Source organism: Histoplasma capsulatum, genomic scaffold, assembly GCF_000149585.1.
Source record: "Histoplasma capsulatum NAm1 scaffold_6 genomic scaffold, whole genome shotgun sequence".
In the NCBI taxonomy this organism is placed as follows: Eukaryota; Fungi; Ascomycota; class Eurotiomycetes; order Onygenales; family Ajellomycetaceae; genus Histoplasma; species Histoplasma mississippiense.
Window position 1 is genome coordinate 81,095 of NW_001813977.1, and position 23,764 is coordinate 104,858.

Genomic DNA, 23,764 nt, shown 5'->3' on the forward strand with positions numbered 1-23,764 from the left:
ACTCGAAGGATATCCGAAATTTGGCATCAGAGCCCCCGTGTTTAGGTATATTGGCCCTCTATATTGTCTCAGTTCTCTCCCACCATTTGATTGCAAAAGCTAAAAATGAGCCACAGCCATAATTGTAGATCATGTTGAACAGGTTTGCCCTTTCCCTTCGTGTTGCTCACTTACTATTTGAGTTATTTTTAGGTGTAACGACTTTCCGCAAGCAAATAATATTCTCCCACCACATCAATTATTTGTCGCATGCTTGCAGACTCGATTCGTTTTGCAGATCCACGCCGGATGGCATACTTTTGGAACATATGGTGGCAATGTGTCAGCCCTCCACAAGGTGAGACTTCCGCAACTCAATTTGTATTTTGCTCATCGAGCTTATAGGGACCAAAGACCGCATACGAATTATACTCTCCGGAGCGACATGGTGGCTTCGCCAAGCGCTTTGAACGGTCTGCATTCCATCACCTACTAGGTCACAATGTCATACTAACGACTTGTGTTGTACAGAAATTATGGACCAACGGGATCATACGCTTTGGGGCGATGTGGTGGCTAATCAAAGCCCTTCGGACTGTCAGTCTTCTGTAACCCGTTATTTATGTTACAATTTCATCCTAACCCCACATGCTCCATAAATAGCGATCCAACCGATATATAGTGCGTACGCTTTAGAAGTTGGTGGCTAAGGAAAGCCATTCGAAAGGTCAATCTTCTATCACCTACTTTGCCGCTATGCTATCTAACTAAATCTCTCGTAAAGAATACTCGACTAATCGAATTACGCTTTGGAGCGCCATGGTGGTTACGGGAAGCTCACCAATTGGTAGGTCTGTCCACATCAGTCAAGTTGCAAAGTCATCCTAACTGTGCATCCCGTAAAGAATATCGAATCGAGTGAATTATGGAGCGTTGTGGTGGTTATGGGAAGCTCACCAATCAGTAGGTCCACCAACATGTTAATCAAGCAGCAAAATCATCCTAACTATGTCTCTCCTCAAGAATGCCGACCTATCGAATTGCGCGCTTTGGAGCCTCATTGAGAATACATTTATTCAGCCACGCAGTTAGTATTCCCTGATATTAAAGTAATAGCCATTTTCTAATGTTTTTGCAGTTCCTTCAACTACAGGGGTCTTCCCGGGTCGGTGGGTGGGGGTAGACCAATTTTGACATTTTTTCATCTCTCTTTCGATTCATACATGCTGTTCTATTCCGCTCCCAATAAGGTGGTTATCGGCTAGTCACCCAAGCTTCTGTTTATTCGCCTGCGACTTACCAGACTCGCGAATGCACAATCTTGCTCTCCTTCACCTGTTCGTTGTAGTCTGCGACCTTTGTCAGCAAACGAAGCCTTACTATTAACTAGTTAACGTAATTCCCAAGCGAGCGAGCAGCCCAAGCGAGCGAGCAGCAAAACTAGCATATCTCAACTAACCAGAATTTAAATCAAATTATCTACTCCCACCAACCACTAATTAAATTAAATTAAATTACATGAAGTTGAGGACATCTTATTCTTGTATGCCCAACAGTATTGCAATTGCTGCAGCGTTGTGGCGCTCGTATGCGGGGTCTAGGCTCCGGGGCCGCAGGTACGGAATGTTGAATAACAGGCTGTTCAGCAGGCTCAGCTGCAGGAATAATAAGATTCTGAGCTTCATTCCTAGTTAGACCCCCTGCACTTGGGATCCTGCGTGTAGACCTCTTGCGTTTTTGCTTCTCTTTCTCATTTGCATTGAAAATATCCTCATACTGCTTCTTCATAACCATGGCGCTGACCATCCCGTATTCGCAGGCCTTGATTATTTGGTCAAAGCCTTCCACTAACCCATGAGGTTGATCCTGATCCATAAGATTTCTGACCTTATTCACCTGCTTCTGCAATTGCCGGGGGTTACTAGGTGTTTGTAGGATCCAGGATGACGTTGAATTGCTTGACCTGCTGGCTGGGGGAGTAGGGGTTCGGAGTTGAATATTCAGCTGCTGAACAACGCATTGAGGATCCAATGGAACTATTCCAGTGGCCCTGAACCCACTTTGAATGTTTGAAGCCTTGAAGGCTTCCCGACGTGCTGCAGGATAGGCATCTAGGAAATCTGCCTTCTTAATGGTGTTGAATCCTAGCCGCATTCGCTGTTCAACTAGGGTTCCGTACGCGCGCTTTAAAGGTGCAAAAACACCCACATCTAGTGGCTGCAAAAGGTGTGAAGAATGTGGTGGCATGCAGAGAGGAATAATCTTATTCTCACTGCAGATTTGGTCAAATTCCGGAGTAAGATGACTGCCGTGCCCGTCCAGAATAAGAAGAATATGGGTTCCAACCCTGCGTGGATTTGCAGCTGGAATAAACAGCCGTGTAAGCCATTTGATTCCTATCTCATCTGTGGTCCAGCCATTAGGACTAACATCCAATCTCCAGCCTTCCGGCAGCCCGTCAAACCAGCCTTCCTGAATATTGTGACCTTTGAGGATAATATACGGCGGAGGGGCCCATCCTGACGCGTTGACTGACTCAATTGCAGTCACCCACTCACGATTCCCAGGCTGTATAAGAGTTGCTCGTCCGTAGTGCTCAGCACTAGTAATGACCTTGGTAGTTGCACAGAGCCCCATTGCAAACCCAGCTTCATCAAAGTTGTAAATATCTTCAAACACAATCCCATGCTCAGTCATTACCCTCTCTAGGGTCTTAAACCAATCCTCCACAATCCTGCGGTCTTCACACTTGGCCCGATCATGGTTATAGCGTCTTGAGAAGCGGCATTGGAGCTCTGGACGGCGTGCCACTAGATTTGACACCCAGTTCTTGCCAACGCGAGGAGGGTGGTTTGTATGGCTAGGCTTCCGTATGGCAAGAAGATGATTAGCCATATTCTCCACAAATGCAGGCCGGGGTGGTAGTCCTCGTAAAGCTAGGTCTAGGATCCATTGAACAAGCTTATCCTCTTCAGCAGGAGTTAATTTATGTGAATTTGCGCGTAAATTCACCCGTGAAGATCGACCACTGAGTCTATGACCAAGTGTAGAGCGTGGCACATTAAAGATGCGTGCAGCTTCAGAAATAGAGGATATTTCCTGCTTTTTAATAGCATTTATCGCGAGTTCAAGTCTTCCCTCTATCTCTATAGAGTTCCTAGCATCTTTAGAGCGAATTGGTGGCATAATTGCGCGTTGAAGTGGATGAGTAGGTAAATTAGTAGGTGGAAGAATTTGGCTGCTCGCTCGCTTGGGCTGCTCGCTCGCTTGGGAATTACGTTACTAGCCCCAGATGAATAATCTCGTGAGCTTTATGAGCAGCAAGTTGTATGTAGTTAATCTCTGGCAAACTGTGCGTGGAAAATTGAAACAATACACCTCCATATTACGGAGGCGCGGAACAAAGGTCCTTTACAAACGATATCGGGGATGTAGTGCCTAAAGCTTGTTCTTGTATAAGCGTAAAAAAGCTGTAGTTAGATTCTTCCCCTTTAAAAGGAGATGAGGTATTATCTCTTAATCAGATATAAAAGTCCCAGAAATCCAATCTGCGGTAGAACAAAAAGAACCTCAGCCATCCTAGTTCACTCGTCCCCAGTGAACGAAACCGTCTAAAAATTTGCTGCGAAAGCCAGTTGTCATTCTCTATAAAGCCGTCGATAACTGCCCAGAATTTATATATTTTGTATTTCCATTCAAATTTCTGGTGAGTGCAAGGGCTTTTGCTCCACGCCCCCGTATTTACTGAGAATAAGACAGTTCTTGAAAAGTTTTTCCTTTTTTATAGTGAATTATTAACCTCACTATATACATCTTAAAGTACATATCTATTGGTCCTAGTATTTCAGCATTCGGGAAGTGGGTGAGCTTTAAGAAGGGCCATAGTATCATGCTTCTCACCCTCTCACTTGGCAGAAAAGTACCACAACCCAGCTGTTCTTTTACAGAGAATCTACACATAGTAGTACTAATATAAATGCACCCCAATGCTTGTGCATTCGCTCATATCAAACGGTGATTTAAATTGAATTAGCTGTTGGAAAGGGGCTCCTACAACTAGTGGAGAACCAGGACACAGTGGCGTTATAACCAATGTTTACGATGCGCGTGAGCTCAGCCATAAAATAACTATACTGACACCAGGCCTGAAGAAATTATCATCCGTCAAGGAGAAAGAAACAACTAAGTCGTCAACCATCAATATCTATTTCTTATTCATTCGATAGAGCCACCCGTGAACACGTCTAGTCGCATCACATCTCGAGAGGGAGCACTTGTTACACACATTTCAAATACGGGGTGAGAGGGGAAACATATTGAGGGGCAGCATCTACTCAGGAAGCATGCACTAGAGCAACGGCAAGGGCATGATATTTCAAACAAAATTTTTGTACCCATCACTCAAGTGCTCCACAGAGAAGCATTCGTCTGGCACCTTTCATGTAACACTAGATCTGGTGCCCGTGGATTTTGCGTGGATACTCTCCCCAAACTGAAAATGAGGAGAATTGCGAAGATTCATCGCCAGGGTTAGAGAAGTCCTCAATGACGGCTGTGCTGATGTACGGTTCCGGACTCAGTAATTCGGCATCCGACGGGTGAATGACATCGGAATTTGGATTTCGCTTGAAACACTTGGCGCCATCGCGTTGAAAGTTAAGGCCAACATGCTCATCAAGTGCCTTAAGCCCGTTAGAGAGACAGGATGGGTCATATCCCCTCTGAATCAGTGTCTTGCCGCTCCTGTCATAAAGATATGCCACACCAATCTCAGCAAAGAGCTCCATATCTCCAGTCTTGGAGTAGTAGGTTGGCCAGCAAGAATCCTTTGCTTTGGCAGCTTGGAAGACATCACTTCGGTAAAATCCTCCATCGATGCAATGGCTAGCCTCATGCATATACACACTATCTTGAGCCTCACCAAAGATCATTACCATGTTCCAAGGGATCACAGTGCCTCCACCAACGGAATCATTCTCAAAGGCAACTAGATGAATCATGTAGCTCCGTAGTCCAGGTGGTAACTTGCCAACTCTCTCTACCATGTCATCCAATGTCTGCTGTGCATCAGTACAACGACAGAGCACCCAGGGGTCCTGGTCAAGGCAGTCTTCATAGGTGACATTGTAAACATTGAGGCGGCCAGGTTCGCATCGGGGTCTTTTGTCGTCATTCGACCTCTGTGCTCGGGCCTCATTCCAGCAAAATTCAGGGTAACCATCAGACTTTGCCCATTGAACAACAGATTTAGCTTTAGAGCCTGGGACCGGGTCTTTGTTGAGTACTTCTATCCCATTTGGAAATAGGACAGACCTAATACAATTATTAATCACGATAGTTATTCTAGAATGGGAAGGGATGGGGAACAACCATGCTTACTTGTACTTGACGAGTTCTGGTGCTACCTTATTTGGGCATTCACCAGGAGCATCCCACCTCGCATCCAACAAGGGTCTAACAATTTTGAGCTGATTGCTCATACAGCTAGCATCAAATGGAGGATTGCCTTTGACAAGCTTCATATATGCCGCAATTACAAAAGCTGTGTCTACTGCACCTGCCAATGATCCATCCTTCTCCAAGGATGCTGCAGCGTCTTCATCACCTACACAGGTGTCGGCAGTAACAGCTTTCAAAAAGGGGTTATAGGGAACTCCAGGCGAACCAACCCAAAGCGCTGTCAGCACTGATTTAAGGCCATCAGCTGGTCGGAAATATCCACCAACCATCACAGAATGATTTTCAGTCCAACGAAAGCTCAAACCACGTTCAATATTTGCGTTGAGAAGATCAGAGATCACACCGCGGGCGCTTGATGGGAGCCGGCCAAGCAAATCAAAGGTTGCTTCCCTGTTCATCTCTGCCTTGGCGCAGTGACCAATAAGCCATGGCTCAGGACACTATGGTATAAAAGTGTGTTAGACATCAATATATGCAGAAACAAACGACATCACTGTGGGGAATCCTGTGTGGTGTGAGGGAAAGGGGGACTTACATCCGCATAAGTAACGTTGTAAACAGAAAAGTCGTCTTTGCAATAGAACCGGCTCGTGCTGTCATAGTAACTTCGGCTCCACGTATCACGCGGCGGGAGCCCTCTGTTGACTGAGAGATGCAAGAGAGGTAACGTATAGCACATCAGCCAGCTACTCCACGCTACATTACCAAAAAATGCTTGGAGAAGTTGTGCGGATGCTTACTCTCATCTTCAGCCCATTTTGTATAAGTGTATTTCTGGGGTTTGGGTAGAATAGAGTCAAAGGTCGAATCGAAATCGCGGACATTTTTCACAAGTGGATCTTTGGTCATCTGGGCACTTGCAAGCCCAAGAAGCATCAATGGAAGCAGTGAAGAGAGGACGGCCATCTTGGTCTGCGAGGCAAAAGGGGGCAAGAAGTGACTCGCCTTTTGGTGGATGTCAAGACTCCGAAGCAGAGGAGTGCGAGGGATAGCAGGAAAACTGTTCGCAGAGCGGATTCGGCTGGGTATAAAAGCACTTTTGGGTACCTTCTAGAGATTGCAAGGCGGTATGCAGGCAAGGGGTGCCGGTCATTATGTCCCGCAATATGTCCATTATTAGCTGCTCTGTGAACCTAGAATATCAGCTTGATCGCAACAGCCGGCTCAACAGGTAACATGGTGAGATGGAAGAGGGTGAAGCCAGATCTTCCTAATTTGAGGAGTTAAGAGTTTAGCAGTGTGACATTGTCAGAATATCTTATTTGGGGTTTGGTGTCCCTCAAGGATTGAGTCAAAGTTTTGGTCAATAAAATGCACATTCTCACTGTCGCTTGCTGACAGGCGCCAGTGAAAAAACGAATTAATAGCCTGAAAAAGAATATGTTGCGTAATCGCATAGTTGCAACACCATCAAGCCGTGGTAGGCTACATAGTAGATAGAACCATCTTCGCAAACGAAGGTGCCTTTGAAGGAACTAGCCTTGCAGCTTCATGGCCTGAGGATTCTCTGGGTGGGCTTTATGCGTCGGTATCAAGAGAGTCAGTCATGGGCCTGGAAGCTTTTCTGATGATGGATCCTGCGGGGAGTCCGTACCTAGTGTTATTATTATGAATGGTAAGATCGGTCGGATACGGCGACGAGTTTTGATCTGGGCGAGATCAGATTTAACGAAATGGAGAGGGGCTTGCCGGGCCCCGATCCGTAATTGACACATCCACGGATGGTTCATAACTCCCACTGTCAATGACACTGAGATAGGGAGAGTCTCCAGTGTATATTATCACGAAGTGCTCCGTACTCCGTTGTCTAACGGAGTATTCTGTGTATGGTCAATGCTGAAGGAATGAGGTGTCTTGTAGCAAAATTTGGTCTTTGGCCCGAAGTCGGCTCGTTTTCCGTACCGAAGCCCCGAAGCCGTTATCAATGGGTACATGGACATGGACCCTTGATGGACCCTTGATGGACCCTTGATGGACCTTCAGCTTCAGACCTTTAGCGAAAATACTCCATAATGACCTCCAAGTTTTGCGTGTAAATCCAATGTTTACCATCACAGTGGATCGGACCCGCAACGGCCAACACGGCAGCGGACTGTTCTTCCGTCTCGCTTCTCTGCTTATTCTCTCCCGCTCTTGTCAAAAACGTAGTCTTAGGTTTCATGTCGAGAGATGTAACTATGTGAACAGGGAAGGGAAATCTGAACGTTTGAGATAATGTGGAACGGGGCTAGGTCATACATGTCATGATCAAAATTGAAGGCTCGATGATGCCCTCAGACTCAGTTACCCGCCGTAGTTAGGGCTAGTGCTGATATGGGCAGAGCCCTGACTGACCTTGAGTGATTTACAGCGTATACACCCCAGTTTTTGATAGTCACACACCAGCTATTCCTTATGTATAACTATATAGTTATATAAGGTATTCAATAGGTTGGGAATATAATTGACTCTCCACTAATTAATTAATACATGAGAATATTGTATCCACAACCTCTACATGGCGAGGGACGATGGTTAGTTGTTAAGAGTCATTCAATTTCATTCTCTTTCATCTGTCAGATCACTCTCACTCATCAAGAGATCTCACTATTTTTCACCCTCCCCTTCTGTAGAGCTTTTTGCAGAGTTCAGTTTTCATCTGTGTGATTCTCAGATTCCTTCTCGAGCAAAAACAGAACGCACTGTTATCTTCAGATTAAATCACAAAGAGCAGTCAGCTTGCAATTTCTCTAGAGCAGAGCTGATCAAGGTCAATGAAATCAATTGATTCATATACAACTTTATCATTAAAGAAATAATCTTGGTGGGAATTGTAGCAAGCAATTCAGTATTTACTAGCACTCGGAGTTGGTTGTTCCCTTCAGCCTACGACAAGCCTTGTGTCGGAAAGGTAGAAGAACATCTGAATATTGACCCAAATACTGAATGTCAAGAGAGTATTGAATTGACTATGATAACTCCAAGAAACTACATGATAAAACGGCAATATTTAGAAGGAAGGGAATGCTCGATTCGACACACGAGGCAGTGATAGCCTATAGTTAAAAAACCGAGAGTTGATGACAAAAAGTTTCCGAATACGAGAGATATCATGAGATGTTATTGACACCTGGGCACCTTATCGACACTTCGCGAGAACCATGCGAGCAGACAAGCAATTCGTTGAAAGTCAATTACGGCTCTAAACTCGATTCTTTTTTAGTTAGCGGGCTGTGATTACCAAAAATTGAGCTGCCCATATTCCGTATTCCGCACTAATCACTAGAGCTTGATGTTCTACTGCTTGCGAACCTTTCACTCTTCCCCCTGTATTCCTAACATTGGCGCCACGGACATAACTAACTGTGGAGCTGTTTGCAGATGAGCTAATCTCGCACCCTAGGCTGTATTTCCCCGTCAATGGGAAGCCGTTCTCCACCTTCGCTTGACCATGTATATCCCGTCTCAAAGGACCACGCCGCCGTCGCTCTCAGCCCTTGCGATTCCCGCCTGGGGTAGGACCGTAGGATAGAAGGATAGATTGATTTGATTTGTTTGATTGATTTTGCAATTTCATGTACATAATAATAGGATCTATTGGCAGCTAGATCTGAGGAGGTGTTGGCCCTACGGAAAGGATTACGACTGCGTTGGCCTGCTCCCCTCTATTGAGTCGCCAAAAGAAAAGGGTATTCTGACCAAGAAGATATGCTGATGGTCCATGTATTTCGGAGGTTAGGAAAATTCAGCACCTCACTAAGGAACTCCAGCGTTCAGCTATATGTCCGCTACGTGAAAACCCAGGAGATACATAAATTTTCGTCCAGGGTCTATAGCAATGTATGAGAAGTGGTGTCCATTCGGATTCGATCAAAGGAGACCGATATCTGCCAAACACCTCGTTGCTTCTGAGGTACGACTCTGGAGGCACTGCTTTGAAAAATGCCGGCAACATTGTGTTCCAATGCCCACCCGGTTGTGTTTTTAGCAAGTTGCCGCTTATGATACTGATCCGTTTGCTCTCTTCTCATCGTAAAAGTAGTGAACATACTTGGAGGGGAAACAAGCTTGATAAAATCCTGGTCAGAAACCATTCCGCTCCGCATGAGTAAACATTCCAACCAGAGCACCATCAAGAAATAGAATCATAGAAAATTCCAAGTTAATAGCCGTCTATAATTTGTAATTTTTTTGGTTGTCGAGAATGAAAGCGAACGTCAAAATGAAAAAGAAAATCCCATTTCTCATCTGGTCCTCGAGTTAGAAATACTCAATACCAATATATCCGTCGCACCAACAGCGGTCAGCCTATCCATGACGGTGGCGATGGATTTCTTCTCCACCATAGAGCTCACTGCAACCCAGCCAGCATCATCGATGGGGGTTACTGTTGGTGCACGCTTACCAGGAGTAATTTCGCATGCAGCTTGTAACAGGGACCGCGGAACGTTATATTGGCAAAGGACGTATTTTTTGGCAGCTAAAAGAAATGGATATTTGGTTAGGCTTTATTTCATCACGTATGCCAAGTTTAGCTGGGAAAGTTAAGGGAAGAATAAGACTCACTGATGACACCACGTATTCTGGATTCGATGAGGTTTACGAGTTCATTCTTTGTGTTCCGGGATTTGACTAGGACGGCAGTACTTTCGACGACTGTGCCGATGGGCTTCAAGCCTGCAGCTTTCATAGTTTCGCCGGATTCTAACGTGGGGGAATTAACAGGATATATTCAAGGAGTGAACAAACAAAAAAAAAAAAAAGGCGCAACATGAGTGCGAGAGCAGAAATGATAGATTAAAAAAAAAAGAAAAAAAAAAATGGAACACACCGACTAAATCCACAATCCCATCTGCAACCCCCAGTGCGCATGCAGCTTCTACACTTCCACCAACGTACTTAATCTTCGTGGAGGGCTTCTCCTTCCCCTCTAAAGTCGTAAAATATAATTGTGTCAGACCGGTAAAGCTCGTGACAACGTTCTTCCCAATCAATTCCTTCGGGTCCGTAATTGATCCCTTCTCGGGGACCTGGATTTGTAATTTACACCCGCCAAATCCCAGATCGAGGATCTCCTCCAAACCTGATACCTCACCTGGCAGGAGATTGGAGTCGTGTTCGGCCACTTGGTCGCGACCAGTGATTCCTAGATCGACACCGCCTTCGCCAACAAAGGTGGGTATATCAGCTGCGGGGAGGAAAATTAGGGCTATTGGAAGGTTTTTTACTAGGGCGATGTCGAGGCGGGTTTCGCGGCGGAATTGGATATCAGAGCCCGCCAAAAGGTCAATGGCTGCTTGTTGGAGGCGCCCCTCTGTTGCGAATTGTCAGCTCTACCTCCCCGGTTCCAGCCTAACTTTTGAAGTAGCCGAATTGGTGCAGATGGAGGAGGGGGGATATTATATTCTCGAGGATTGACTTGCTTTTGGGAATCGCGAATAGTAACCGTCCTTCTAGGCTTTCAATTAATTAGCAAATCTCCAGAACAGAAGTAGACATGAGGCAATGCACTTACTGATTGACAAGATCCATGTTGCTTGAGGTGGGATATCCGGAGAAAGTGCAGGGCTTAAGCTGAGAAGAGGGGTTGTTTTCCCGACGAGGGGAAGAGCCGGGGGATATTTTATTCTAATGCAGGGACCGAAAATATATCAGATGATGGAAGGGGGATAAGAGAGACGGCTAATTGGAAACAACGACAGATTTTTAGGAGAGAATAACGTAAGGCGGCCGTGCGCATGATAATAAATAGCTGGTTTGGAGGAGTTCTCTTGCTGTTCCAGAAAATATTATTTATCGAGTCATCGCAGTCTTCAGACGAAGTAAATGCTGCCGTTAGAACCACGTGCGCCTGTGCTCGCAGCAAACACTTCGCTATACCAGCATCTACTAGGAACTTAACATACTAGCATGTATATATACACACATGAATATTGTCTGTTATTCTACGGCGTTCTGGCTGCGATTCCCAAAACGGAAAATTAGGGCTTTGAGTCCGCTATTCCATATTAGTGCTAGTCTCCAAATTCCCGCGTAAACCTTCTGTCTGTTAAAGATCCCTTTCGCCTCGGCAAAAAATGCTTCCCACACAACCAAAATCGATTCAGACCTCCACGACAAGTTTCAGCCTCCATCGACCTTTTCACATCTTCCCTCCTCTGCTTGCCGCTATATTACGTCTCCGTCTACCCCCGAACGGCAGCAGCAGCTACTCATACGCATATCCCACCGTCCATCATGGATGCCTCCGGAAAAGTCCCTATCAAGTTCGCCAAAGTGACCCGCGTTCTCGGCCGCACCGGTATGTAGTGGCTTTGTTTTCTTTTGTTAAAGAGGATTAATTACTGTCTCTGTGGGCCTGGGAGATAATATATACATGGCAGAAGGTTTAGATCTGGGGTACTTGTGACTACAAACAAACAGTGGAGCCAAAGGATTCCCAAAGTTGAAAGCTGGGAGGAAATACGCAGAAAGGATAGATTAAAACGGGGGAAACCTAACTTGACTAGCGCAAGACATGGACATCTATATCTAACGTGGTTTTCTCGATTTCTAGGTTCGCGAGGTGGTGTCACTCAGGTCCGCGTTGAGTTCATGGACGACACATCTCGATCCATCATCCGAAACGTCAAGGGCCCAGGTACGAGACAGCCACCCAGCGCCCCAGAAGATGACAATGAAAACAATGCACCGGGAGACTAACATACACTCTTTCAAAACAATAGTCAAGGTCGATGATATTCTATGCCTACTCGAGTCCGAGAGAGAAGCCCGCAGACTGAGATAAAATGGCTTTCAATAAAATGAATATATAGAAGAAAAAGAAGAAAAGAAAAGTTGTTACTGTAATATGTCGAAGATAGTGGTTCGATCGATTCGTTGTTTGTTCCTTTTGTTCGCCCATGGTCCTTGTTAAACCTCTTATCCCGAGTCAATGTTTTCCTTGAAACCTATTTTTCACACTTGACGATCAACGAACTGTGACGGGAGAGCTTGGCAATGTATTACAGAAAGGAATGAGACGAGAGGAAGAGAGTGGTAACTTGGCGTTCTGCGGGGATGATAGCGGGGGTAATTATATACTGTCTCGAAGTTCTCCCTCTTTTAAACGATGCAGCGATTTCGAAAGTGAATCCGGAATGACTGAATGGATTTGCTGGGAAGAGATAAAAGGAGACGGGGCTTTTTCGAGAAAATGGATAAGAAGCAGCCAGCATCAAATCGACATCTTATGCTTTTCCTTTTTGCCTATGGCATGTCGGTTTGGGGCGAGTCAAGTGCCTACAAAATAATTAATTTGAATTGACGATTGACTCTGATATGTCCTAAGTTTCATTTTTATTGTTCCGTTGTCACACCCCTATTGGGCTTTGTAGAATCGATCCTTCAGGGTCGAGTTATGAAAGAAGAGGGCGTGTATTTCTCTCGATATTTAAACGCAGCATCAGGCAAATTTATAGACAGCAGCCAATGAAAATAAACGAGGGAAACCAAATGCTACTACCAATCAAATATTATCAGGTCCAAAACTTTCCCACTCAAAGCTGCTCCAGCCCTACCATCACCCTTTCTAAAAGTGCAGGGGCAGGCCCTCCAGCGTCTCCATCAGTATTTATAAACCCCTTAGCTACTTTAGCTAACGCTAGCATCTTCTTCTTCCTAATCTTCTCCTCTAACTCGGCAGATTTTGCCCTTGCAACCTCCAGCACCGAATCTGGCACATTAGCTAACCTAGCTACATTCAAGCCGTAAGAACGGTGTGCCACGCCCTCCCCAACCTCGTAAAGGAAAGTAATATCCTGCCCATCCATCCCCGACTCAGTGAACTTCATATGCACATTGCGCAACTCACCCTTGGGAAATTCACGAGCCATACTACTCAAGTTCTGATAATGCGTGATAAACAACGTGAGGCTCCGAAGGTTTCGTACCATATAGTCCAGCACGGCCTGCGCGATGGCTACACCGTCGTGCGTCGAGGTGCCACGGCCCAGCTCGTCGAGAATAACGAGTGAACGCGGAGTGGCTTGCTTGAGAATGTCGGCCGTTTCAGATAGCTCGACCATAAATGTTGACTCACCCGCCAACATGTTGTCAAAGGCCCCCATACGCGTGTAGACGGCGTCAAGCATGCCTAGCGTCGCAGAGTCGGCGGGGACGTACGAGCCGATCTGGCCCATGATGGAGATTAGAGCTACCTGACGCACATAGCTGGACTTTCCGCCCATGTTGGGACCCGTTACCAGAAGGGCACGCGTCTCGTCAGTATGCAACTCTATGTCGTTTGGTACGTAGGTGTCCAACAGAAGCTGCTCAACCATGGGGTGACGGCCGCGCTGGACGCTGATGCGTGTTTTGTCCGTGTATGCAGGCTTGATGTAACCGGGCTGGCTTGCTATGTTGGCTAACGATAGGAGACAATCCAGCGTTGCTAGAGCGAGGATGCAATCACGGAATGATTGATATTTCGTTGATATGTCGGCCAGGAGCGCGTGGAATGCTTTGTCACAAGCGGCAGCCAGGGCCTCCTTGTACTGATCGCGTTCTCGCATGTACTGGACCACTTCAGGTGTGTGGAATCGGGAGACTTTCTTTGTGCCACTAATCTTCCGCCATGAGGCTGGTACCTTTTTAAGGTTATAGGGGCTATTCTCTACCTCGATTAAGTATTCGATCCCTGCCACCGTCGTGTATTGCACTTTTTTCTTGCCCAGAATCTCCGCTGCAACGGCACAGTGCTCCTGCAGTCTGTGCTGTACATCAGCGATTCCAAGGTTAGATTCAGTAATTTCGTCCGTCTCTTCTACTTCCCGGAAGAAACAGTATTTGTCATCCTTTTTGGCGGCCTCTTCGTTTATCTTGTTGAGGTATGTAACAACATCATCGCGTATCGCCGGCAGAGCTGCAATGGCTGTGGTGATTGTTGGAGATGAAAAGCCTAAATCTGCTGGTGATTTAAGATGCACATACTCATCTGCAATCAACTGAAGCGTTTGTAGGACTGTGAGAAGTTCGGGTCGTGTGCACTGTAGTTGACTGTCAGAGTTTGAAATGTGTAAAAGAAGAAGAAAAAATTAAACAGCAACGAGAGCTCACCCTTCCATAGTATATACGTATCAAGCTCTTTTCTAGATCCGCCCTTATTTTTGACAAAAGGCCTTTCAACCGCTCAATTTGCACTGTCTTGCTGGGGTCTTGTAATTCCTCAACCGCAGAAACACGCTCCTCCAATTCCGTTTTATCGAGCAAAGGCCTTCCAACCCACTTACGCAATAAACGCTGTCCAAATCGGGTTTTTGTGCGATCGAGAGTCCAAAACAAACTTCCCTTCGACGTATGGTCTGTTTGATTCTGATATATCTCCAAGTTGGTCAACGTGTTTCCGTTCAGCAGCATGTGTGATCTCGCCGAGAACGGTTGGAAGTACTTCGTCAAGTCAAATACATACTCCAGCCCGAATTCAGACATGTGCTTGATCATTGAGGAAAGGCATATAGTGACATCCTCCGGCAGTGTCAGAACCTTTTCTAGTAGATTGCTTGCCGCAACATCTCCAGTTGTCCCCTTGGCGTTCATCCGACCTGCATAAAAACTAGATACGTGGCTGTGGGATTCTGCCGCGGCTGTTTTCGATTTCGAAACTCTCTCAACGCGTATCTTATCCCCAAATACATTTGTTTTACTTCCAGATAGATGCTGCACAAGTTTCTCTGTAGCTTTAGACATTTCGCCCACTATCAAAAATTCACATGGGGCAATGTGGAGCAAGCGCATTTCAATTTCGCTCCTCATAAATCCATCCTCGAAGTCGTCGTAAATAACATCTCCAGTGGCCGGCTGGACAGCCACAATTCCAACATGGACCTTTTCATCATTGCCCCAGCCTTTGGCGTTACTTTCGGCCATGCAAAGCAAATAACCCGTGGAAGTAGACGCGCTGCCTGAGTTGCCGCTAGATTCCTCGAGCCCTTCCACATCATCAATATAAGTCCCTTTCGTATAGAGATTCGTAAGCTTGCGAACGAAAGGTGCATTTCTATTTTCACCGGCAGCCTTCAATGCGGCAGTCTCAAGTTGCCTAACCACGCCTACTTTGTAGCCCGCTTCAACCAAGCGCTTGACATGGACATGTAATCTATGCACGGGAATACTAGCAGAGGCAAAACGAGACAAATGAGCTTCCGATGGATCTGGTAACAAGACAAACAAAAGCCCAAATTAGCCAGCAAATACCCCAGAACTTAGAAACGTATCGCGACAACAGAAGCATATAAACAAAGCAATAAATCAGGATAACAAGGAAGGGTACGATCTTCAACTTACGTTCATCAAACCTGAGCTTTCCAGGGATGCACACAATACTCAACTCTTTCGCCGCAACACGCGCATCCTCGCCAAAGAAACGAAACTTATACCCAACCTCCACAACTAGAAGTGTATCCATATGCTTTTTCTTAATGTCGATAATCTGTCTCTCCATCGGCGTCAACTTCCCCGTCGTGGTCTTCTTTCCTCCCCTCCCCTTTTGAGGAACCGGCACAATCTCAGCCTCAGCCTCAGCATCACTCTCAGCGCCCTCCGCCTCTTCAGCATCGCCCGCGTCGACTCGGCTCACCGAAAACGGAAGACAATCTGGCCCGCCTAACCTCTTCACAAATTTCTGGTGCAAAGCTTGTTTTCTTTTCTGTTCCTCATCGCCGTCTTCAGATGCATCACCGTCCGCAGAAATGGCATACAGAACGTCACAGCCTCCATTCCCCTTCGGATCACTAGATGAAGGTAGAGAGGAACTAGAGAACCGAAACTTTTCGGTCCGCGAAGATCCAGATTTAATTTTCACAGGCTGTTCAGCTCTGTCAGAATCAGAACTACCCATTATCCCCGTCTGCAGCTCGTTTTCCCCCTTGCTGCTATGTCCATTATCGATATCTGCGAGTGTTCCCCTTTGCAAAGTCGAAACCTCCCCGTTACTCCTGATACGCTTCCTCGATGGAAGAATAATCTGATAATCATCATCACCTTCCTCGTCCGGTCTTACTGCAGCATCATGGGCCCCATCCACCACATCCATCTCACTGCTCGGCGCCTCGTGAACCCGAGCATGTCCAATTGTCTTCTTGACATGACCATCTTTCGGAGTGGTAGTCGTAGAACCATTCGGGGCGACGGGCTTCTTGGAAAAGAAGCTAGAAATAGTTTGTTGCTTGCGTTTTAGTTGCGAGGTGGATTGTGAGGAGGACATCGTGCTAGGCTTGCGAATTGGGATTATTGAAGGGGAGGGGTTGCTTTGTTACGCAATATTAACGATACGCGTACATGGACATTTCAGAGGCGAGGCCGGGAGTGAAAGATAAAATTAAAACGCGGCTCCTACAAATCCGGGTCAATGATTAGTACGTTTGCACGGAGACGGAGGGATAAAAGCCCGAGGAGGTGAGGATTTAGGATAAAGGGGAATCACACAGTTTATTCTATAAAAATAAATAGATAGATAATGAAAGGTTCGACAAGTACATGCCTCCAAAGGAAAGTGTCACTTCCTTGGATGAATTCTTATGAGAAAGACACGCGTTTGACGCGACGTTCCAAGACGCCGGCTTTAGTTAACTAGTTAATAAATGGCTTATATAACGTCATCCACTCAACGTCCACCTTTTACCATACAAAATCAAGAATGACCAGCTATTGATATCTCAACATCCATCTTATTAAGATGTTATATAATTTGTAATTTATTGATAGTTATAGATATATATATTTGCAAATAAAAATTTTTAAATTTAAATTTATCTGTATGTTTCTGTGACAAATAATAGATATCAAAGAAGTTATTCAAATATTACTCGTAGAAACTGGGGGTGACAACTGGTAATCTGAAAACATCTCATATACTATAACGTTTAGAAAATTTTATTATCACCTGCAAATTTATCATAATATATTGTGATTGAGATATCAATAACTGGTCATTCTTGATTTTGTATGGAAAAACGTGGAAAGTGGGCGCTGAGTGGAAGGATTACGCCAATCTAAACCAACCTCACCTTTCAGGAGCAATGGGTACTAGGGGTTTAGAAAATCCCCTACAAGGCCAGTTCAGTAAGGAAATTACTTTAATGAAACTACACAAAGCAGGGGAAATTTTATATTAGTTTGCATCAATGGTATCAATAGCTATAACATACAATTCTAATGCACACTCTATGTTTTGGCAACCTCCAATTTCCTTTTTTCGTCCAGGTTTGTTAAGAGAATACAAAACTGAAATGAACGCCATGATCGATACTAGCATGCAGGCAAATAATGGTGTTCTAAAAATTCGACAAGCGGATAGAAAATAAGAGTCAAGGGAAAGTTGAGGAAGGCTAAGTGATATGTCCATATTGAATGCTCAGGGAAATAAATTTTGCTTTAGTGCTTTCCATAAAATCGCTTCGTCGAAGCGCATGAAAAGCGGCCCAGCCAGTCCAGCTGATAGCCATAAAGTCACCAGTCGACGTATATATGTCCACCGCAAACTGGTGATTGAATATATTCGACCTCACTGTGATGGGTTATCAAGATAGATATTTCTGTATTCTTCTCGATCAACATCTGAAACCGTTCCGTCCGGCGATGCTGCACAGCTCTCTTTGGCTTTCTCACGGGCTGCACTTGTATTGTGAGACCTGAGAGTAGCGACACTCAGTCCATCGCAAGGCTGGGTCTGTGAGTATGAGAATGACAAAGGGTTGCATGAATACCCGAATGCATCATTCTCAGCAAATGCCCCAAAGCTCTGCTGAGCACCAGATCCGTAAAAGTAATGAGTCGAGTATTGGCCTTTTTCGACGGCTTGCTGCTCAGGCCAGTTGACATGGCCGCCATGGGCATCAACACCTCCATCAGAATTCATGATAGGCTCGATGTTCTCTTTTCCAATAGTGTATTCCAGCAGAGCTGTAGGCTGGGTTTGGGTGTAGGATCTGGATGAGTGAAACTTGTAACTGCTCGATGCACCAGATGGACGAAATAGTGATCGAGATCCTACAAAAGTACCAAGGGAGGGCTTGGTGTTGCGACCAACCTTCATGGCATTTGTTGGACTGTCTTCTCCGCGGGAGATAGCCACCTCTTTGCTATCATTAAAAATTGTAAATCCACGGCGAGGCTTTCGTTCATAGTCGGTAAACGTCAACTTGCAGGCCTCATCTCCCTCGATGTATTGGTTAGCAAAATATTGTAGGGGATACTCGGTTGGAGAGCAATCAAGAAGAGGCAACGCTTGTCGGGATAACTCTGCCAGAGAATCAGTGTGGCGGCGACGATCTGCTTTAGTGGGCTTTCTCCATTGCCCTCTCAGATTGAACAGATTGATACTTGACGATGCAAGTGGGCGGCGTCGGGGTCGTGGTATTCGCTTGGGAATAGGAGATTCCCCAGTGAGAGGGCTGGTGTCATCGACCTCTCCTGAGATGGGACGCTCCCGGCGCAGTGTTCCTCCTGGAGAGAAGACCAATTCTGTTGCTTCGATGTTTTCAGATGTCTTTTCCATCTGTTTCAAAATGCTGACATCTTTTTTCTGGTTTCTTTTTTTCCTCATTTGTTCTGTAGCTGAATCGAAAATATCCATACCAGGCCATAAAATACCTTTCAGCCGTGTGGCCTCTTCCCTTCCTGTGGGAGATTCTCCATCATCATCATCATCAGCAACATACTTCAGTGAGTCATTATCCAGAAAGGGGTCAGGAGTAACTGGGTGTCTTGATCGACGCAGCGAAGCAGTATGAGGGTTATCAACTTGTTCAACTAAGGACTTCTTCCGTTGACTGACAGGACTCATCTCTTCGGATGTAGAGGAGTCAGATACTGGCTTCCAGCCAATTGCGTTTTCTGTCCCAGAGGGTAGCAACATTCTAGATTGGCATATGGGCCAAAGCGGCGCATGAGGGGCAGGAGATTGTTTAGAGGTGTTATTTGCAGCACTGCTGATTCTTGGGGCCTCTTGGGTGAGGGCGTGACTGTTGTCAGTGGCAATGTATGGAAGAGACATCCGGGGATCTAAATAGTCGGGAAGATGGCTAGTTCTGGCGGGTTGTTTGGGAGGTTTGGCAGCTGAGCGAGACTCCTTAACTCTAGAATTTCTGCCGAAGGATGGCACCCTTTCAACAGCTGCAAAATCTGAATTGCTCTTTTTGGCTTCCTTAGTGAGCATGCGTTCAGAGAGCAGTCCTGCAAGGTTATGCTCTTTATACCATTGGTCATAGACAGCCAGTGATTCACCGGCTTCAGGCTCTTGGTGACTTCTCACTTGGAGCTTGAAGTAGTGGGAGAGATGGCCCTTGGAGCTAACATGAGTAAGGAGGTGGGAAACATCACTGAAATTGGGCTTCTTAGGACAGATAGTGCATTTGAGAATAGAAGAAGGCATGATTTTGAGCAAACAGCCAACCCATCCACGGAGTTGGAGCCGCCCGTAAAGGGGAAGGGAAATGACAACAAAGAGCAAACAGCTTAACACAGATACACAGTCCGCAGAGACAGCAAAAGACAGGGAGAGACGAAAAAGTGACACGGAAGCAGCAACTGGGAGATATAGATGCACTTCGCTGATAGAAATGAACAGCAAACCGGTCTCTCTTCGTGGCTCGTTGAGGAGAGGTTGAGGAGGCGAGGTTGAAAAAAGGGCGAGAGATAACAAAGTCGAGATGTTTTGACATACGTTGAGGAACAGCAACATCCAGAGAAGGCAGGGACGGCCACGGAGAGGGGCAGGAAAACAGTATCGTATTTGATATACAGATGTTCGATGGGAGATAGAGGAGTGGGAATACCGCGGTATTACAAGAACGGAAAAATTGAAAAATTGAAGGCGAGGGAGCAAGAAAAGAAAGAAGCAAGGGCTACCCGGAGGATGAAAAACATTTGAAAAGGAAAGTGACCTTACTCTCTCTATATGCATATATATAGAAAGAGCAATATGTAAGCAACAATCATGGAGCTAACGTAAGCGTGATTCTTTTCATGTTCTCTGGTTCTTATAACCTCGAAGTGACTATGTGATTCGAGATGACTAGAAGCGGACAAAGATCCCGCAGATAATTATTTTTCTCCCGCCTTGTATCCCAATTCCTATCACATATCAGGCAATGGGTTATTAGAATGCGGGAGGCCACCATCATGCTCTTATTTGTTTGGGAAAAGGTCGTCCGTGGAATAAAATAATATAGCGCTTCTCTCAGCGAGGCGTTTAAATAAAGTACTGCCTACTCGAAGCTGCCAGATACATTACATATGCCACGAACATACTATTTCCCTAACACTCTGCTGGTGATTTCTTTGGGCATACAGCTTCTACCAATCAGATGGCGTTCCAAAAAGGGAAGAAAGAAAGAAAGAAAGAAAGATGAAGATAGGGGACGCACAGAACTTACTAGATCGGGTCGACCTCCTTGAGGCCAGGATATTTCAATAAGCTCAAACCAGCGATCCCAAAAACAGTATGGAACACATCAACCATATCCCCCGGTCGATCCGCTATGCCACCTTCATCCGGATCCTAAAGCTTTCAGTCAACGAGAATTCACAGCCTTCAACAAGTATAGATATGAGCTCACCTGGCAACGTAGAATAAAGGCAGCCAGCTTGGGCCCATCAATCCAATGGAGTCTGCCAATCATAGCTAGACTGCTTGCAACCCACCAGCTGTAGCAGACATCCTCTAGCTTCTCCGGACGACCATTGAGCCCGCCATTATCGAGCTGCCGCTCGCTCAGCCAACCACCCAATCGGTCCGCGTCGACCAAATCAAGACGGCCAGCAATGGCCAATGCTCCGACGCAAGTAAATATCTGGCCCGCGTGGGATTCCGCCCCCGGACGAACCCCGAATCCGCCATCAAAATTTGCACAAGACTGCACATAGGCTACGGCTTTGGGAACATCGACAAGGTGAAGGAGACCCAATAAGGACAAGGCATTAAGCGCGCCGTAGAGGAAACGAGTGTCGGTCTCCCCCCATTCGTCGCCTTTGAATGTCCCCGTAGCGCGATCCTGAAGATTCGCAATGACTAATGGCAGAAAGGCGAGGGGAAGAAAAGTTTAGCCGTCACAGTCCATGCAGAATCCCACAAATCATTCAAGATGTATATGGCATACATACATGACCCCACTATTTCCTTCCCGCCTCGGCCCTGCTTCTCCAATTCGTCGACTGCACCAATTGTCACGAGGATCTGGACAGCACTGACAGTGTATAGCATGTGAGCGTCATGGCCTGGGGCAGCACCAAAACCGCCGTTGTCATGCTGGCAGCTGAGAACGAAGGCGATGGTCTCGTCGCGGGGCAATGCCTCGGGATGGCCAAGTAAGTGGAGCGCGGTCAAGCCCCAGTAAACTCCATTAAGGCGAAGATGTTCTGTGAGCCAGTACTCCAACTCATCTTTGCGCTGGTGAAAAGCCAATTGTCAATAGCTCAGGAACATGCGAATAACATCTCGGAAGGCAACACGCACTGTGTCAAGGCGTTTGATGTAGTCCACATGTTTCTGCACACCAAGTTCCCCGCCTGTGGAGCTTGGAGCACCACCCTTGCCTGGGCCTGAAACTAAGGACATCGTGATAGACACGCGGCCGATAACGTAAGAGCGGAACAGCAAGGGGGAATCACAGTTAGTCTAAGGAAGGAGGATAAAGATAATAATAATAATTCCACAATACCTTCTTGGAATGAAAAACCGAGCCAGTTGTTCTTTGCTCGAGTCCACGGATAGCCAGGCACGTTGGCGTGATCTGCCGCTGGAGCATACCATTCAGCAGGCCACGCTCCCTTTTTTTGCTTCCTTTATCTTCGTGTCTCGTTAGGCTATCATAATACGTAATGCACAGCGGTCATAATCATAGCCAGAGTTGTAAGTTGGAACCTTTCTGAGGAACAATGGGTGTTCCATCTTGCTCTGACGTCTCGGAAGAACAAAATTCCGTGTCCAATCTGCAAATGCAAGGGTGGAAGCTTGGCACAACTCAAATTGTGACAATCGTACCTTGTCACTTCTTTTGCAGATTCTGGTCAACACTTGCTAGAAATCATGTCCTGACTACTCCGTACTTCGGGCCCCTTTCACCTTTTCTTCACCTTGATATGATCATAGTTAATGGAAAAAAGAACAAGAAGGAGAGAAGAATTTCAAGGTTACTATCATTTTCTTGGGATATCCGCGCAGGAAATAATCCACTAGGATGCGATAAGAGCAACACGGCATGAAATTCTGCAATTTCTGCAGTTGTGATCATCTTGGGAAGGAATGCCCCAGCTTTCCTTACATTACTTGCCTCCGTCGAGATGCGTCCGAGACACCAGGTAGCACCCTGCGCTGCGTCCTTCAGCACTAGTGTTACTTGTGGAGGTAAATATCAGTTGTTGATGGAAAGTCATTGTGAACTTCTGAGCATGGTGGCACACGTAGCGCCCGCATTATTACTACGCGGCGTAAATTACTCCGTGCTTAGCCGATGACGTCTGTCGTCTCCGTTTGCAGGAACAATTTGCTTAGGTATGGACAGCCACCGGCACTGCAATGGGCCCTGAAATGGTTTGCTTGTCCTAGAGAGGGGTTTATCCCTCCGCTGCGCGTAGAGGCTCAACAGATGGCCATTGATCTTAATCTCTTTTGAACTCCGGCCCAGTATCAGATATAACATGTGGATTTAAGAGTGGTGGCTAAATGCAAGGGTTGTGGAAACAGTTAACGTCTTTGTAGCAGAGCTACCCATCATACACATCTATGTAGGGGTTGAAAATGTCGCTACAGTAGCTGTATACAGAATATGCAAGTCCCTTTTGTGGAATCGTAGGAAATAGAGGCATGCCTCATGTACGGAAATTCAATAGAGGATGAGTTCGATTAAATGCCGCAATGAGTATTTTTCAAGTGGACAGAAGGATTAAATAGCTTACCAGCAAGGCTTCTTTCACTCACCCTGTCGACCGATACTAGGATTCTATGGGATTAACTCGTAACGTGTTCTGATCTTTATTTTGACTAACCGTTCATAGCATAAATGGTCTCATCATATATAAATATCACTTTGTCGCGGTTAAACTCTTGGGTCTTGATCCACTTTCTTTTCCAGTTTGCTCCTCCCCGCCAGGGCCCCTGTGTCGCAGCATTCCGCTCGCAAGAGGTAAAGGGGCTGGTTCAGGGGTAAAACGCCAACTTAAAATAAGACTCACCAATGCAGAGAGACAATGTACGGAGTTTACACAGGGGCAGTGACAATATTATTCCCCCGAGTGTCTCTCCCATCGAGTTGCCACTGCCAGCGCAGTTACCAGTGATATAATGATACATGAATATGTCACTATCACA

General features: G+C 46.0%; 7 protein-coding genes across 7 annotated transcripts; 1 reads left to right on the plus strand and 6 right to left on the minus strand.

Annotated features, from left to right (window-relative positions):
- Nucleotides 1–1,067: 1,067 nt before the first annotated feature.
- On the minus strand, nt 1,068–2,874 carry HCAG_06358 (conserved hypothetical protein; the record flags this gene model as incomplete). Its single annotated transcript, XM_001538703.1, has 4 exons — nt 1,068–1,077; nt 1,280–1,328; nt 1,360–1,365; nt 1,686–2,874. 4 exons carry the CDS (start codon nt 2,872–2,874, stop codon nt 1,068–1,070), a joined length of 1,254 nt encoding a protein of 417 aa, XP_001538753.1.
- A 1,553-nt stretch (nt 2,875–4,427) lies between these two features.
- Nucleotides 4,428–6,345, minus strand: HCAG_06359 (predicted protein; the record flags this gene model as incomplete). Its single annotated transcript, XM_001538704.1, has 4 exons — nt 4,428–5,292; nt 5,359–5,879; nt 5,975–6,084; nt 6,180–6,345. The coding sequence occupies 4 exons, from the start codon at nt 6,343–6,345 to the stop codon at nt 4,428–4,430; spliced, it is 1,662 nt and encodes a 553-aa protein (XP_001538754.1).
- A 3,317-nt stretch (nt 6,346–9,662) lies between these two features.
- Nucleotides 9,663–10,950, minus strand: HCAG_06360 (ATP phosphoribosyltransferase; the record flags this gene model as incomplete). The annotated part of the gene is made up of 5 exons (XM_001538705.1): nt 9,663–9,898; nt 9,985–10,122; nt 10,250–10,732; nt 10,776–10,876; nt 10,934–10,950. The coding sequence occupies 5 exons, from the start codon at nt 10,948–10,950 to the stop codon at nt 9,663–9,665; spliced, it is 975 nt and encodes a 324-aa protein (XP_001538755.1).
- Nucleotides 10,951–11,655: 705 nt separating this feature from the next.
- Nucleotides 11,656–12,205, plus strand: HCAG_06361 (40S ribosomal protein S28; the record flags this gene model as incomplete). Its single annotated transcript, XM_001538706.1, has 3 exons — nt 11,656–11,719; nt 11,975–12,058; nt 12,144–12,205. 3 exons carry the CDS (start codon nt 11,656–11,658, stop codon nt 12,203–12,205), a joined length of 210 nt encoding a protein of 69 aa, XP_001538756.1.
- Nucleotides 12,206–12,956: 751 nt separating this feature from the next.
- On the minus strand, nt 12,957–16,660 carry HCAG_06362 (hypothetical protein; the record flags this gene model as incomplete). The annotated part of the gene is made up of 4 exons (XM_001538707.1): nt 12,957–14,444; nt 14,515–14,999; nt 15,102–15,608; nt 15,742–16,660. The coding sequence occupies 4 exons, from the start codon at nt 16,658–16,660 to the stop codon at nt 12,957–12,959; spliced, it is 3,399 nt and encodes a 1,132-aa protein (XP_001538757.1).
- Nucleotides 16,661–17,257: 597 nt separating this feature from the next.
- HCAG_06363 (predicted protein) lies at nt 17,258–19,828 on the minus strand (the record flags this gene model as incomplete). The annotated part of the gene is made up of 4 exons (XM_001538708.1): nt 17,258–17,291; nt 17,463–17,501; nt 17,964–18,986; nt 19,116–19,828. 4 exons carry the CDS (start codon nt 19,826–19,828, stop codon nt 17,258–17,260), a joined length of 1,809 nt encoding a protein of 602 aa, XP_001538758.1.
- Nucleotides 19,829–20,705: 877 nt separating this feature from the next.
- HCAG_06364 (type II proteins geranylgeranyltransferase beta subunit) lies at nt 20,706–22,012 on the minus strand (the record flags this gene model as incomplete). Its single annotated transcript, XM_001538709.1, has 5 exons — nt 20,706–20,724; nt 20,832–20,956; nt 21,015–21,466; nt 21,559–21,844; nt 21,911–22,012. 5 exons carry the CDS (start codon nt 22,010–22,012, stop codon nt 20,706–20,708), a joined length of 984 nt encoding a protein of 327 aa, XP_001538759.1.
- Between the last annotated feature and the right edge of the window lie 1,752 nt (nt 22,013–23,764).